At 41.3% G+C, this 17,733-nt stretch overlaps 1 protein-coding gene across 10 annotated transcripts in view; it reads left to right on the top strand.

The window, feature by feature from the left end:
* Positions 1 to 341: 341 nt before the first annotated feature.
* Positions 342 to 17,733, top strand: part of rapgef1b (Rap guanine nucleotide exchange factor (GEF) 1b) — a 33,987-nt gene continuing 16,595 nt past the window's right edge. For 6 of the 10 annotated variants that reach the window (XM_079582800.1, XM_079582799.1, XM_079582805.1 and 3 more), the window contains exons 1-2: positions 342 to 618; positions 15,810 to 15,955. In XM_079582800.1, coding sequence (XP_079438926.1) covers positions 591 to 618; positions 15,810 to 15,955 — 174 coding nt within the window. In that variant the 5' untranslated portion in view covers positions 342 to 590. The remainder of the gene's footprint in view (positions 619 to 15,809; positions 15,956 to 17,733) is intronic. The other 4 variants (XM_079582802.1, XM_079582801.1, XM_079582798.1 and 1 more) reach the window with 1 other exon arrangement.

Genomic DNA, 17,733 nt, shown 5'->3' with positions numbered 1-17,733 from the left:
TTATTACATTATTTTTCAAAACTCTCTTCACTCTTCACGGGGCAGTGGGCTGTCAACAAGGAAAAGAACATTCTCTGCGGAGAATTTGTAGGTGTGAGGCATGAGCGGTAAACAGCGGTAATGTCTGACAAACCGAGTTTAGTTTTAGATTTTAAAAAGAGATTTGTAGTAGGCTATCTTATCATAATAACGAGGAAACCCTAAGGCCAATAATAAAATGCAGTAGAATTGATGAAAAACACGCCCATTCTCTTGTTGTGTGATCACGGCGCCTCATTCCTGCCGCGTGGGGGCGCTGTTCATCCGAAAGTGCGCTGCTTTTTGCCCAAGTGTGTGGGTTCATGCCATTGCCGAGTGTGTTGTGAGTGGATTGACCGAAAATTGGCCGAAGACCGATCGAGACCGCTTTGGCCGTACCAAAGTGTGTCGTCTGTAGATATGGTACCTTAACACCGGCACGTTTATTTCATGGATACGGCAACTGTGTCGAAAATGAGGGGATAAAACGGAAGGAGACGTACGGCGAGGCGAGACTCAGCGGCTAGCGTTTTGTTGAATTGCGAGTGGGATCGCAGCTGCTGGCTACGAAAATGTCGGGGAAAATAGAAAGCAAACAAGGTAAGTCATGCTAGCACAATGCTGCACCCCCGGGTACCTCATAACGGGGGGGTTCGTGTTTGCAACGGTTAAGGCTCCGATCACCGCGAAGGGACCCAGAAAATACAGTTAACAATTTTACTATGGGAAATAACAGGGAATTGTGGGCCTGTCGGGTTTAGTTTTTCCTCCACGCTGATCAGTGAGAAACACACATCAGACCAGTACAGCATCGCGCACATTCCCTGCAAAATGAATTCATTGTGTTGTGATCGCAGCCTGTAATTATATGACTATTACAGCCTAAGCATAGTGTGCTAACTTCACATCATTTGATATTATTCCGTTGTGGTGTTTCATCGTCTCTCCGCTGTCTCCTCCTTAGTCCATCTAGGTCTAAACTTGGTATAAAATGTGGCTAAAATGCGAACATTAGTGTATGGACGGAGCATTGGATATGGTTTGTGGATGTGCTGTGTGCAGAGGGCTGTGTGTTAGCGGCACTTGAAAGGTTAGCTAGTCTCTGTCGCTAGCACTAGCTTTGATATTCGTACACTGGATTGTTGATGATGAGTTCAGGCCCAGAACCACAGTGTGTAAGCCTTCTCATTTCTCTATTTCACGGGGCCTTTTAACCTGCACAGGCTTCAAAGACTTTGTGACAGAAATCTGTGCACGGTCTGTGTATAACTCGGGCTGGGCTGTGCATTTAAAAGGTGACTTCATGCCCATAACAGTTCTGCATCCTTCCATGCCAGCTGTCTAATGTGAACTGCACACACAGCTTAGCTTCGTAGTGAGGTCTGCAGTGAGCAGCACACGGCTCCCAGTCACAGAGGGAGTGTCATCTCTGCACATAGTCATTCATTCCCAACAAGCGCAAAAGTTTCCGATTCCCTTCGTGTCTTTCAGACAGATGCCTACATATGGTCACAGCTGATTCAAAACAGCAGCTCCGCTCACACTGGTGTCTGTCTCCTCGGAGTTGGCTCTTGGTTTTGAGCTGCCATTCATCCGATCTCAGCTGTTCTAATTCACTTCACTGAATGCCGCACTTACTCAGTATTGTCTGTTTTACAAATCTAGGCTGGAATCTTGCAAACGTGTCATACTGTGTCATAGCCCTCACATATGAAGAAATGACTTCTAACATCAGAACCTTCAATGTAACAGTTGTGATGGAGGAAGGAGTCATAGTTTCATACTAAACTACTGTGTGTGTTTAAACCCACAGTACTTCATCGCTCAGGCAGCACAATCTGTGACCTATTAGCAGTTACTGTCTGGAAGATGTTAACATCATTATAGCCAAGGGGTAAACGATGCAAGATTATTGATTTGGCCAACATACCTCTTTGGTAGTTTAACATACATGAAATTGTTGCTTAAATTTGAAAAACATTAAGGAATCTTATTAATACACTTAGCTTGAACAATATTCCACTGGATAAAAACAAACAATCAGAACAGGAGGATGCCAAAGTAACACATTGACCCATTTTGACAGGTCTAACGCTTTTGTCATGTCATTGGTGGTTTCAAAGTGGTGGGAGTAACCGTGTTTATAATTAGTTGTGGCTGACTCTTACTGGACAGTCAAAAGCAGTAGCCAGCAGTGTGACTCCATTAGTTCCTTATTTTAGCCTCCCTGCCCCCCTGCACTGTCTGTCTGTCTGTTTTCTTTAACAGGGTTTAACACAAGGAGTTTACTCTCAAACATTCCAGAGCTTGACACAAGTAAAGTGTTGGTGTTACAACCACCGGTCCCTGAAAGGGGACAACACTTAATCGGCTATATTGGTTTTGTGTTTGTGCGTGGCTTTGGTCTGAAAATGCTCTGGTCTCATGTACAGGTAGGCTATAGTTGAATAATAATCAAGACGACTCAGACTAACAGCTAAAGATGTCTTGATTACAAAAGAGATACCCAGACCAGTGGGTCCCAACCTGGTGGGCGGGCCCTCCCGGGGGGGGGGTGCCTGGGATTGCAGGCATGTCCCCTCAAATGGTGAAAATGATAATAAAAAATCAAAAAATCAAATAAGACTGGGAAAGAAGTACAGGTGCATAAAACATTCGAATTTCAGTTTTATTTAACACAGTTTTGGATTGTGGGGGGAGCCCGACTACACTACGTCCTGGGGGGTCACAAGGAAAAAAGGTTTACTTGAGAACCAGACTATTAAGTTTGCACGCTACTCCTGAGTTCAGTTATCCCACTGTGACGAAGAGTCACTGGATCTGGCTTTTATTTGCTGAAATTTTGAGTTTATGCCAACAAATATTTCACGTCCCCCTACCACATAGCTGGAGGCTTACTATTCCCGTACAGTCTTTGCTGTATAGGAGTAATGTTGTGTATGAGTGCTGTGTTTGGGAGAATGAGGTAAGAGAGTTTAGGAAAAGAAAAAGGTTGGAGAAGAGTCCAATGAGTACAATGAAAGAAGCTTTGTTTGGCCAATGATGTGTAGCATCTGCAACTGTAATAGTTTCAAGGATATCCAAAACTTAAAGGAATAACACACTGGCTGATGTTTCTGTCTTCTGTGCTCGGCAGCAATGTGTGGATCCTAAATACTGTAGTTGTATATCTAAATTGTGGGGGATTTTGTGTGTTCTTGAACTGTCTACATGTTGGGGCCATTGATTTATTGTCAGGGCAGATGCATTACAAGACATTACAGACAGGTAGGTAGATAGAGGAGGAATCTATTTATTTAATAAAATGCAACAAAGAGGATACGTCACTATTGCGACTAAAGCTCCACTGTGCTTTAGGAAATAAGAAAATTCTCCGAGCTACCTTGAATGAATCGTACCCTCACCTAACGCATCGACGCATGATCCACCATGTGCTCTTGTTTATATGTATCTCATTGTCTCAGTTTAGGCTTTGTTTAGGTACATGCAACAACAAGTTATTTATTGGTAAATGGGAAAAGAAATCTTAATAAAATCGCAATATTGATTGAAAAAAATCGCAATATAGATTTTTTTTATCAAATCGTTCAGCCCTCAGTTCACACCCTCAGTTCCTCCAGACTGCGTCCCTGGCCTGAGCAGCCAATAGATATAAAGCCTTTGCAGCAGACGGGTTTGTAGCCTCCTGGACCTGACCGTGAGGACAAATCCCAGCCTACAAACCCCTACTGGAAGGGGAACATACCTCTCCAAATGGGATGGTTTTCAGACGCAGACTTCAAACATAAGGGTAGGAGTTTAACAAAATGCGGGGAAAAACTGGCAAAATGAATTCATAGACGACATCATAGCATTCTTTCTTCGTTTGTGTTTTTATTTGCTGTGCGCCACAATTGAAATAGTGAATTACTGTAAATGTGCGACAGTTGCATTTTCACTGTGCTGCTGTAAAAGCCCGGTTCATCTGCGCTGATTTCGGAGTTTACAAACTTTGCCACATGGAGTTACGCGTGACATGTCCGTATTGCATTTTATTTCAACTTTTCCATATGGCGCTATTGTCATGACTCGCAGGGATCGATGCCTCGCTGCTGTGGCCAAGGTCTGCTAAAATGAATGTAGCCTTTTAATTGTTCGCTATGATATTTAATCCTGGGACTTTTCTGCCTCATATTTAAACTTGACTTGTTCACAAAAAGCATTACTACACGTGAAGTGATATTGTTCTGTTCTAATGTGCTTTCTGTGTTTGATTCTGCTATTGTAGTTCGTTAACCCTTTGGAAGCTTTAACATGAAATGAACTGAATAAGATGCAGGGGACATTCCTGTTTTGCTTTTCATGTCGTGTGGCTTTACAGAAAGTGCTCATTTGCTCTGCGCAGCCATGGGTGGATCCAGTTTGAGGTGCATGCTCAGACCACAGTCTTTTTTCTTTTTTTCTTTTAAAGTTTTACTTGAACATTCTCTCATCGGGATCAGCTGTGATGTTGATCATATAATAATTCACAAGGTCATAAAGTCAGAGGTTCTAGTGCTGCTAAGAGACTGCAGGGATTCAAACCTTTATTTAAGCAGGAAAAATCTCATTGAGATCAAACATCTCTTTTACAAGAGTGGCCTGGACCAAGAGGCAGCAACAATTTCCACAACTTTATAATGTTTGAAGACCCTTGGTTTGGATTGTGATTGAAGCTGCTCAATTGGCCTGTTTTTTTATGCTAATCACTGTCGTCTGTAAGATCTGTAAGAAACATCATATGATACAGTTTTTCTTTCTTTTTTCTGTATAGTGCCTTGCAGGCTTTGTGTTTTAATCGTGTTTGTGCTGTTGAGTCCATAGTTGTATAATTAGACTGTGTGCATAATTCCTTGTCAAAACTCAGCTCAAAGCTGCACATGAATACAACAAACACAGGTTTCTATGAACAGGCCATTCCTCATTTGAAAGCTGCTAGTAAACTGACCCAACCCTCCCCATGACCGGAAAGGTTGGGTCACTATTCTGAAGGGTAGATATTAACATTTATCTATGATAGGATGATATAGTATAATTTTTTAAGGCTGTGCTTTGTGATGGGCCATATCGTATCGTGATATCATATTTTTTATATCGTTGTTGTGGACACAATATAATTTATGTTACGCTCAGCTCCATCAGAGCAGCAGAAACTGACTGTAGAACACGGGGAAAAGTACTTAGAAAGTAAAATGAAATGAAGGATGTAAACTGCTTGAGTAGATCATATTTGCGAGGAAATTAGTATGTCGTACAAAAAGAAAAAATAATAAAATATAGTTTAATTAATCTTCCCAATAGGCGTAAGGCTGGGATTTTGAAGTAATTTGTCCGTTGTCAATTATATTGTCAATTATATCGTTATCGTGTTATTTCCATTCATATCATGATATAGATTTTAGGTCCTATCGTCCTGCCCGAGCTGTGCTCAATATATCGTTACGGAGTACTTGACATAGAAAACTTTGGCAACGAATGTTTCAACAGCACAGGTAATTTTCTTGTGTTTGTCGGAGGTGAAGCTGTAGGCGCCGACAACACTCTGAGATTTTTACCTCGTCTGTCCCGCTCGCAGACAGCTTGTCCGAGTCATGACTTCGGAGATGGCTGCTCACGTTGGTTGTGTTTCCAGAGACCCTTATCTTCCCCAGGGCCCTCATTTAAAAAGCTTGCTAAGCACAAAATGAGGCCAAAACTTTGCATAGCCGCTCCTCTGCGCCAAAGGTGGTATAGAAACCGGTACCCGCGGGGCCTTAAAAAGTATTAAAAGTTGATATAAGAAAATTTCCAAATGAAGACCCGTAATTAGTTTTAAAAAGTCTTAATGTGTTTTCTACGGTATTCATTTTTGTTTTTGCTTTGACTTTTTACTTTTATTTATAAAATTGATTGTGAAATTATGAATGTTGTAATGAGTTTGTCGAGTGCGGCGAAGTTGAAGAATTCAAATTTGAAGCCGCTCTAAGATGCTGTGAGGCCTGATGTGTTTAGCCTCTTATCCAAGCACATTTTCTTCAGTTCAGCTTTACCCAGATCTAAAAGCTTCTTGACTGGAGAGCAACAGTGTAATACCTGATCTGAAAGCTAAGACCTACAAAACTGAACCGTGTTTTTGTAACCTTTTTTAAGAGTCACTTTGTCACTTTTGTTTCATCGTCGTTGCTATTTTGACGCTTTTAGATTTGGGTAAAGCCAAACTGTAGAAAATGTGCTTGGTTTGGGTGGGGGTTAAGAGGTTAGAGGAGGTGGGGCCAACAGCCTATCAAAATGACCCAAAAGCCACTGAAGATTTTTGTAAAAAGAAGCAGAAAAAATATGAATTATTTTAAGGCTCTTTTTTTGACACAAATTGAAGGATCACACGAAGGTTAAAGAGTCGTCTTAAAAAGGTATTAGGTTTTGGGATTCCTGCAGATACCCTGAGAAAACAAACTCATTGTGAGACATTGTGCACCTCCATGCAAACTTTATCTGCTGTACGAGATACGCACTATTCAGAAACACTGCTGAGATGAGGCGATGAAGCCAGTTTGACTTTGGTCACTCTTTTGAAATTGTTCAACTTTATTTTCTTCAGAACTTTGCAAAGGCTCATTTCATTCTAATCTTTGTCATTTGTGATCACTGTATATGTGCAAAACATGTACAACTGTATACTTCTATAAAGCATTGCTGTCATCATCGCATAAGTCTGACCAACTCCTGCAGGACACATATGGGTTTAGGTCCAAAGCATGTGTCACATGCCGTCTTTACCCACCGCGACTCCACTGCCCGCTCCATCTTCACTCACCACCCGGACACTGACCTGTCCTCATTCACACCACCAGGACCGTCACCGAACCCAAGCTCACGTACAGCAATGAACTACAGGTCTGGGTGAATTAAATGCCCCACAGTTTATTGTGTGATTATAAGCAAGCCAAAACCTCTCTATACGCGGCAAATGCAGATGACACAATCCACCACAATCACAGTTTTATAAATGAGGACCCGGATCATTATAATCAATATCAAAATCCTGCCACAGCTGATCTGTGCGGGAGACTGTGAGGTGTTGGAGGGTTGCAGGGGGAAAAAAAACTATTTTCTGTATTTTATGCTGTAGACTTTTGCGTATTATTTCGGAACCATAAGAGGTGGAGACTTATCGTTTTTTTGTTTTGGAATCTACTGATTTTTGTCTCTCCAACAAGCTTCCTCTAAAGAACCTACTAAACATGACTATAGAGCGCCCGCTGCTGTCAGAGTTCAACACGGACACGTGTTAGAAGCTTCATACACAGGATTATTGACCAGACATTTGTAAAAATATCAGCGGTACGTATCAGCATTAGAAAAAAACATTATTGGTCGACCTCTATTAGAAATCTTTCTATATATTTCTATGAATAAAACCTTTACTATATTAATGTTTAACTATGGCTATTTGTGAGATTAAAAATAAATAAATAAATTGCATGAAATATCAGCCTATATAGCGGCTATCGGCCATGCCAACTCCCTTGATATCGGTATCAGTATCAGACCTTGCTTGAGTGCATCGTTAGCTCTAAGTGATTGTTAAATCTGTTAAATACAAGAATAAAATGGCTCTGTTTTTCCTCCTGGCATCGATGTTTTTTTTTAGACAGACGTTGTGGAGGCAGTTTCACTTCTTGGTTCACAATGATTGAAAAGTGAAAGTCTGACTGCTTTGGCCTCCACTCTGATCAGTGTGGAAGTTTTAATTTGTGGAGTGATTATGAGTCTTGATCCACAAAACCCAAGGCAATCTTTAAACTCCTAGAAAAGACTTTTATCAAGCCCATCCCTGACCCGAACACATACGTTTGTATATAAAATTGTTGAACCGTTTAAAGAGGCCTTTTTGTAATAATGTGTTTATTGCTTAACCAATAACCTATTGAAACGCATGAAGGAGAATTGATCATCGTGCTTTATAAAATAACAAAATGGATTAATTTTCAGCACAGTATTCAGCAAGCACAATTTCAAGAAACACTTTGGCTTAAATTTCTGAATTGACAGCTGCCGGTCAAGTCATTCACAGTGAAGCGGTTGTGCTCAAAGTATCAAGAGGCTCACAAGCTCAGACAACATGAGCCTTGTTCTACATGCTACATGAGGAGAGTGGTACCACTCTTCTCTGCTTAAGGCTGTTTGCTCAAGAATAATGCTGCTGTGTGTGTGTTTCTGTGTTGCAGTGTTCAGTGATTGTTCTCTTTGCGTATGTCTATGCAGTGCTTTATTGTGTGTCTGTCTCGTCCTCTTAACAAACATCTGTCTCGAACTCTGAATTGTGATTGACGGATCACAAAGTTGTTAGCAATCACACCTTCTGCCCTGAAGCTGCTTGTTAAAAGTGATATTTATAGCATTAGTGCGTCTATAGTGCCATGTTGATAGGTACGGGTTGAGCAATTAAAAACCTTGTTCCTGTAAGTTCACCAGCCTCTTTACATGCATTTTTATTGACTGTAGACAGGAGCTAGACTTATGTGCAATAACGCGTTTGCGATGTGTGTTTGGCAGCAACGTGCCTCAAACTGATTGTGGCTTTCAAAGCATCCACTATTTCTCCTCCGCACGTCGGTGCCAGAGCTGCACACACAGAAGAAAAGAGACAAACAGTGAGAAATAGTTGAGCTCGTCCAGGGACTTACGTGAGAGCGGAAGAACGCCCCAGATGAGAAGGATATTATTAGCCTTAAACCGTGTTGATTTTCTTCATTTCTTCAGCTTCAAGCCATCCAAGTTCATCAAAGATGCAAATTCTGAGCCCTTTCCTCACAGTTTGATTTTTTCATATGCAATGTATATTGTTCATTATGATTATGATTGATATGATTCATGAACAGAGACCAGATAGACCTTTTTTAAACCTGAACGCAAACAAAACATTAATTCCGATTAACTTCATGAACGGTGTTTGTCCACAGTGTTCGCTTGGTGGACTCCAGACTTCCCTTACGTTATTTTTAGGGTGATAAACTCAAAAGCAAGCATTAAATCCACTCTTGTTCTTGTTGTTCCGTTTTTTGGGGTCGCAGTTTTAAACACGGACCCCGCCCCCCTTTTGAAAAGCACTGCTGGGGAAGAGCAGGGGACATGTAGAGCCGAATTGAGCCAAGATGCAACCAGTGAAAATAAAGGTTTATTAAAGGCTCACTCAGTGCAGATGAAATAAAGCTGAGAAGCCTTTACTCTCCATGTTTGCTTATTTGTAGCCTTGTGCAACTGTCTGTAGGTGATTCCAGCTGCAGTGGACAATGCAGGGGTGAGGGAGCGGCTCTGGGACAGGAAGTAGTGCCAGGGGCCTTGGCGTCAGGGGAAGGAACAGGAGGAGTGCCCTGTGTGTCACATCCCCCTCACAACACCTTGCATGTGTCGTTAATGTTGGCCTATCCTCCAGTCTGATGCAGACATGGCTACACAACAAGACAAATAGTTTTTCACATTATTGGCTAACAGAATAACAAGAAACAAACACTACAAAATTACTATATTTTTTTATTACACAGGCTAAACTGTCTGATCTTAATCATTAATTAAGCCCTAAAAGGGTCAAGTTTTATTAGCATTTCGTTTAGTCTTTATATCATATTTATTTAAGATCACTTTTTTAAAATGGGCAATTTTTTTTTTAAGAAATGCGATCTTGGATAGGCTATAAGGTAGGCATTTTTACGTAGTGAGGGACGCACCAATCCGATACTGGTATAGTATATTGGAGCTGAAAGAAATACGATATCTGGTATCCGCTACAAGTATCTGATACTGAACCAATAATAGTTTTGGCTCTCAACGCCTTAAAAACACAACTTTTACCCCCTAGATCTCAGTGAATATGGGCATGCTGCATGTTTAACGCTAAGAACGCTGAGTTAGTTTTAACCTCCGCAAACGCTTTATTGATCGCTGCGCAAAATGCAGCAATTAGCATCAGTATGCTAAAGCTAGCATGCTAACGAAAACTAATCAAGGGTGGGACGGAAACTAACATAGAAATAGTTTAACTGATCAGATCACATTATGTCAGTTGTTTATATTAATGTAGCCTAGTCTGTTTTTTTTTTCTAATCTTCCTCATACGTTAAAAAATATAGTTGCGCTTAAAGCAATTATTTATCATTACCTGGTTAGCGTATTGAATATTTAAAGTGTATGAATTTTTATTTCATTTAAATTGCAATTGTTTTGACCAAGACAATTGTGAGACAAAATTTCAATATTGTGTCTTGCCTACTCTGAGCGTAGAACTGCGTAGAACAACAGAGCAAGTGAAGAACTTTGAAAATGGGAAGGACAGAAGGCTTGCCTGACAACGGGATTCTTTAAACTTGCATGAGTGAAGCAGAAATACTATAACTTCTGGCATATTTTTGATCAGGGAATGTTGTTATATAAAAAGTTGATTTTAGAACATCATGTAATACATTAATTAACGCTGAACTCCCAGGAGTGCACTGTTCTTTTGCACAGACTACTGCGTTAATGGTGGACTATGCAGCTTTTGAACCAATCACATAGTTTTGAGGCAGTCTTTGTGGGGAGGTTTGTGTGTCCTGGTGAGTGGTTGCTTCAGCATTGTGTATCTGTTCAAACAGGACAATCGACTGACCTAGGCCTCGGGGCACACACCATAGATACACTATGCAGGCCGGATAAACGCACTCATACAGTATGTGGTGCAGTTATTTACTAGTCCTGCTCTGATGCACAGCACAGGCTTTGACCTATATTAAATCCGTTCAAAGAGCTATGCCAATAGGGAGAGGATTATTCAGAATATTGTGAATCAAAAAAAACGATTGGGACAAAGTCAAACACTGACTGTACAGTACACTCATAACACGAGGCATGTCACTGTCATCATCACATTACAATGGCTCGCGCCTTTTTGATTTGATTTTGATTGTCCCCATGTAACTCTATTTCCATCTGTTCCCATGATGCAACCAGCTCTATCATTGCGCCGATATTTACAGCTCACTATTATCGTCAAGGTAAAGAGCATGTTTGTCCAAGGTGCAAAGGAGTCTGTATATGCTGGTGTCTTGGAGATCATCATTTTAGAACTGTTGCATTAGTTGTATGTCAGGAGTCACATCACATGCAGTTTTGAGATGGTAGCTTGACCTGAATCTAAACATATTTTTTCAAGCAATAGAGAGATATAGATTTACTTTTTTAAGGTACACTAAAAACAAATGTACGGCCAAAGGTTTAAGTAGACACTCAACAAGATATCACCTGCTTTATACAGACCAGAGCATATAGTGGGCCGTTACATACCTGTACTGGTAATGTCCTTTGAGTGTACTGCCATTTCTCTGAGGAGGAAAGCTCTTTTGCATAAATTCTGCTAACCCTAACCCTTACCATCATTGTTTTGGAGAAGGGTCAGAGCGCAAATGATGGAGGGGCACGTGGTGAGTGGAGCAATATTTACAGAAAAAGATCAATTATGCTCCAGCATTAGAAATAATCCAAAGTAAATCCAGCCATAACGTATAAAGTCCATAAAGTCCCAGTCTGAGTATAGAACAGCAGCAGTTCAACTTTATTCATGTCTCAACTAAGGTAAAACTGCAGCAGACCAGGCTACTTTTGCAGCAATACCACAAGGCTCTAATAGCCCAGCAGTGAGAGTCTGTTATCATTTTTTTGTGACCCAAAAGTGAATAAAAGCTGAAATATAGTATGGGCTCTATAATCAACCAATGATCATTAAATCCATCAGATTTCAATGTAGGTTGGGGATGTTTTAATGGGCAGGTCTACAACATGTTTTCTATAGAGAACACTATAGAGAAAATGACTTCCGACGCTTTGAACCTTGCGGCTTATGCAACGATGCGGCTAATTTATAGATTGTTATGGTCGTACTGTCATGTTATCAATAATAATGCAGCCCTGGGGTCGAGACCAGATTGCTAGCTATACCAATATCTATTATCCTGGTTAAATAAAGATTTATAAATTAATACCAATTCCAGGGGAAAGGGGAGGGAACATGTCACCACGCTGATTGGTCAGGCATTTTAGAGAAGACATTTCAGCTTACATTCAAATTTATCTTTCTCTTAACAAATTTAAACAGCACTCTATTCACCTTATTCTGGAAGTTCCCATGGGTGCCGCCTCTTTACTTTTGTATTAGTGCTATGCAAGTTTCTTTCTTATGGCCTAAATGACAGGAGCAAGGCCTTGTCACCCTTTGTCATTTAGACGAGTTGACCAAACGCGTTACCTTTAGATTAAAAATAATAAGCGTTTCTTGCTTCTGCCTTGTCCTTTTGGGCATTGTGGCATTTTCTTATCTTTTTCTCTAATAATTGTTATCATGGCTTGCTTGAAAAAAAAAAAAACTTCTCAAATAAAGAAACAGAATATAGACTCACTGGTGCTGGTAGGTTTGGAAGAAATGGCTACATCCATCAATAATGTCCGTCACAAAAGCATATTTATATCCAAGATGCTGACGCTCCTGCTTCTAACTTTGATGTGTCTAAAAGTGTAAGCTAGCATGGTAAACGGCTGATCTTACTTGCACCTTTGTCTGGATTGAGCCTAGAGGCCGATCAGAGATGGACGGGCAATATTATTGTCTATTTTATAGATGTGTTTTGGAAAACATTTGGGCCCCCCCCCCCCGGCCTCAAGTCGTACAAAATGTGTTTTGTTTCTCTTTCTTTCAACTGGTCTTAGATCTTCAATTGGGGCTGTATTTGGCAGCAGCCGGTAATGTGAAGAGGCGAAGTGTCCGTCTGCATGGCTTTAACAGAGCTCTTTTCTGAGCTGCTTCTGCTTGTTTATTTATGTGTGAGGTGATGTCATTTCCAGTTAACTTCAGTGATGTCTGTCAAAGGAGGGGCATTTGTGGCTGTTCTAAGCAGAAGTGTGTAAAGGAGTAGGAGGTGATGAAGAACGTGTGGGTTAAACTTACACATGTGAGTCTGCTGTCTTGATTATTGTGCTGACTCATGATCGGGGTTAAAGTGAGTGGAAACGGTCCAGAACGGCATTCTGACACTTTGGGTAGTGACAAAAAATAGAACAAAAATGTATTATGTAAATGTAAAACACCTTCAGTTATACCATATATCAATCTAATAAGTAAGTAAGTAAGTAAGTTATATTGTATTAATCTCTGCATTTGACCCATCCTCAGTGTCGCATGGGGCGAACTGTAGGAGCAGTGCTGCCAGCATAGGCCGGCGCTCGGGGACCCATCTCCATGATGTGGAGCCAGGCTGGTGGTCAGAAACACCTGGCTGGAGGATTAACCTATTGCACATGTTTTTTTTCTTTTTTATAACCTACCACTAACCTACGCAGACACGGGGAAAACATGCAAACTCCACACAGAAAGACCCCGTCCATGTGAGAATCGAACCCAGGACCTTCGAGCTGTGAAGCATGAGCACTAACTGCTGCGCCACTGTGCCATAAATGTCTTCTAAGTCAACCACCTCCCAAAGTCCACTTTGAAACATTGCTCATAATTATACCTGTATCTGGGACAAGAGTCTCACCAGAGAATGTTCTTTTATAGGGGTATTTTGACGCCGTGTCATTATTTTTATTTTGAAATAAGTACGTTATTCTTAACCTCTACCACTGTTGCAGTGGTATTTTGTGTGCTTAACATGTCAAATTATGATGCCTTCGGTACCCAACCCAATGCCTTTAAGGGTTCCACGATAGTACTTTTATGAATGAGGAAGTGAATTCACTAATCGCAGTACTCTTTTACACAGAACCAGGAGAAGACTGGTTAAATTCTGAAGCTGTGCTCATTCCCTGCTCCCATGTTTGTAGAAATATACTGTGGTGTACAACATAATGAATTACAGGCTCAAGGTAGCCTGTCCAGCCAGAGCACACGCTTTTCCTATTGTTTACAGAGACACAAAAAGCAGGAGTGGATGACTGGCATGGCAAGGTTCAAGGTGGAAGGCCCCTATATCCTGGACAACACCTCTGACCCACTTCACTGGACTGTAGAGGAGCCTAACTGCTACTTCAGTGGCATCAGTGCAGCATGGAGCGCTACGGCAATGGCAGCTCTTGAATTTAGTGTGTGTGTGGTTGGTCGGAGGGGCCGATGGCGCAGATTAACAGCCTCACTTTCGTCAGTCTACCCCAGGGCAGCTGTGGCTACAATAGTAGCTTACCACCACTAAGTATGGAATGAATAAGTAATGCAATGTAAAAACATGTGTCCAGAAAAGCACTATATAAAAGCAAAGCATTATTATTAATTAGGCCAGAGCGCCATCAGGGCTGGCGAAGGGGCTTTTTATAATCGTATGGCAGTGCACGCGAAACGGGCACCTCCCCTCAAACATACACTAACTCACTCCTCTCGCCGTGTACGTTTCATGCACGTACAATACATGTATCAGAAAACGAACATTGTAATTGGACAGCAAGCTCCATTTGTCCAGTTACAAGCGGACAAATAAACACTCACATATAATGTAAAAATCAACTTTGTAATTGTACAGCCCAAAGAAGTAAATGGACGACTGAGAGACTTGAGTCACGGGCACAAAGTGCTTTCCTCACACATTCTTCACACATTCCTACCATGAGGCATGAATGTGTGAACTCTTTTAGAAGGTATAGTTTATGATACATTGTTTTTGTTAGAAATATTATTCTTATTTTGCCTTCACGCTGTTCTCCCAGAGAACACTGACGAAAACTCAAAATTCAAACCCGATCCAACCATGTTTTTGGGGCTATTTCTAAATTGTAAATTTCTCTCTTTTTTTTCTTTTTTTACATTACAAGATAAGACACAGCCAAAACGCTTTATCGGAACGAGATAATTTGGGGTCGAAAATAATCTTTAACTTTCAAAGTTATCCAAATTAAAGAGTAGAAATTTCAATAATTCAACACAAAATTCCATTTGGACTTCCTGATCAAAAAGTCAATCACAACCATGCCATGTTTTTCACTGTGTTGCCGTTGCGATGACCAGACCGTCCCATTTGATTCCAATGGGAAAATGTTAAAGTTGCATAGGAGCGTTCAGCATTGTCAAAAATACTGTCAGATACCGAGAGGGCACGTCAGTGCCCCCTGAAAAAAGAAAAACTCAATCACTGCAATCGCCATAAATATCGCATTCCAAAATCCAACAACTAAGACCCCAGAAAAACAAATTATTATTATTACTATTATTATTCTCTCATTTGTTTTGATCCCTTGGTCTCACTCTTTGAGGACATGTCCCTAGCCCTGCCATATGGGACGACACCACCAGTGTATCTGACATATGTCTACATGTCCAGTGCTGTGCTGTACAAACCGTGTGTATAGCTAAAAGTGTTACAAGTGAAAAAAGAACGCGAGGACCTTTTGGGCATGCTGTTCGTTCTGCTGGGGATTTGTGGCTTATTTGAGAATTTGTGTAAGGAGAAAAGTGAACATCATGAGGCACAGGCTAGTCTTTAGCTGCTTCTGGTCTCTTTGGCTCTTGATTGAAATCAGGGATGATCAGGATTAGTCCTGTGGAGTGAGTAGTGTATGTGTGCATCATGTTGATACATGTAAAAGCGTTACCGGTTGAAAGTCTAATAAATAGTAAAAAATACTCTTGAATCGTGAACAAACACAGGTTTTATATAAAACATTTTCTATCCATAATCCGCAAGGCATTGCTGTACTTTGACCCTAGTGCGTTTGCATTGTAAATGTATGGTTGTGAGTAATGCCTGTCCTGACTACTCTTTTGTTTTTTCTCACCGTCATAGATTCACAGAGGTCCCACCTGACCTCTTTCACTATGAAAGTGATGAACAAATTCCACTCTCCCAAGATCAAGAGGACTCCATCTAAAAAGGGCAAACAGCTGCAGCCTGAACCAGTGGCCAAGAGTCCAGAGAAACCAGCCAACAAGGTGGGTATCTTCAAATGTCCATATCGCTTTGTGAATGCCTGATCTGGTCAGATCTCGGAAGCTAAGCAGGTTGGTACTTGGATGGGAACAAGTGGTTGGTGGTGGTCGGAGGGGCCGACAGCACAGATTGGCAGCCTAGCTTCCATCAGTCTACCCCAGGGCAGCTGTGTCTACACATTTGGCTTACCATCACTGTGTAAATGGTCACATTTATATAGGGCCTTTCTACCAGCTTTAAGGCCTATTCATACTAAGAAGGCAAAAAGAACGAGAACAAAGTTCGTCTGGGCTCTGACTTTTCATACTCCACAAGACGTGTTGCTGCCGAACTGCCACGCCCCCTTTTTCCGTAGCCAAAACAAACAAGGAATGACCGAAATAAAACGACCCATTTGAGTTCAAACTATTATAAAATGTAGCTGTCACGGTATTGCAAACATTTTGAAGATTGACTTCATGTTTAGCGCACATCTCCCGCTGGTATATTACGTTGGAAAACGTTAACGTTAAAACCTTACCTCCGAGTCACTCGGTAAAATCATGTTGGTTGATGTCTGTGTAACTCTCAGTGCGGTTTTGTCCATCCAAGAACCTTCATGATACATGTTGTTTGAAGTTTCTCGGTGTTTGATGAAAGGGTCTAAGATGTACAAGCCTGGTGTCCCTCCGTCCACAAGTCTGAACCACTTTTTTTTATCACTTGCTTCTTTCACGCAGGTAGCGCCCGGCTCTTCTGTTTCCTCTTCGTCCATGCCCAAAACGTCCGCGGAGTTTCTCCCCACGACTTTTTTGCCATTTGCGTGTCCTTGTAATCCTTCAGCGAAGTATTTTACTGCCCTGAGCGATGCCTCAAAACTACCCATGTTGTCTCCTGTTTTCCACACCGGTGTCAGGAAGTAAACATTGGATTCTGGTGGCTTCCCGCTTCCGCCAAAAATAACCCCGCCCACTTAAAATCCAGCCAATCACAGCCAGAGTTCTCGCAGCCTTGCCGGACAAAGTTCTGCCGGGCCGAAGTGTCAGCAAGAGCTGCCGAACAGGAGCTGCGAGAACAAAGTGACGTCATTTTGTTCTCGCAGCTTGTGGAGTATCAATAAGCGTCTTGTGGAGTATGAATAGGCCTTCAGACTTCAGTCTTTAGAACAAGGAACTAGACACCCATTCACACTCTCATTCATACACAAGTGTACGCAGACAGTGCTGTATATGGAGTAAATGAATAATGCACGAAATTGTACAGCAACTTTGAGCTACTGGAAAAGCGCTATACATTTTTGTTTTTACAAAGTGATTCCATTCTCAAAACAACATGGACAAGTCTCCAAACCACTGAGCATTTGTTCACAGCAGATTAGATTATTCTATTTTCCATTTCTTTATGCAAATTTTAAATAGCGCATCAGGCATGTGTAGAAAGCAGAAAATATTTTACTGATATATCCTCCTACCTGTGTTTACTCCGACTTCCTCACAGTTGAGAGGTTAGAAGTAGCTTGTTTTTAGCAGAGAGCTAACGTAAAGCTAACAACCAAGCTGCTAAATGACCCTTTCCCCTCGGCCGCTATCTGCCATATGCAGCATCATTACCAGTCCTGTACTTTATTTGCGCCAGCTGCTGTAGAGAAATAGCAAAGCAAACCAGACAGGAAAAAAGTGACATAGCAGCAGCGTGGCAGTTAGCTTTCCATCATGGCAACAGCAGCAACTGAGTGGGAAGTTGTTACAAGTTCTATTTCTTTTTAGATTTACATAGATATAAAACAGAAGTCGTGATTATT

Source organism: Gobius niger, assembly GCF_951799975.1.
Source record: "Gobius niger genome assembly, chromosome: 2".
Classification (NCBI taxonomy): domain Eukaryota; kingdom Metazoa; phylum Chordata; class Actinopteri; order Gobiiformes; family Gobiidae; genus Gobius; species Gobius niger.
This window is presented reverse-complemented; position numbering and strand designations above follow the sequence as displayed.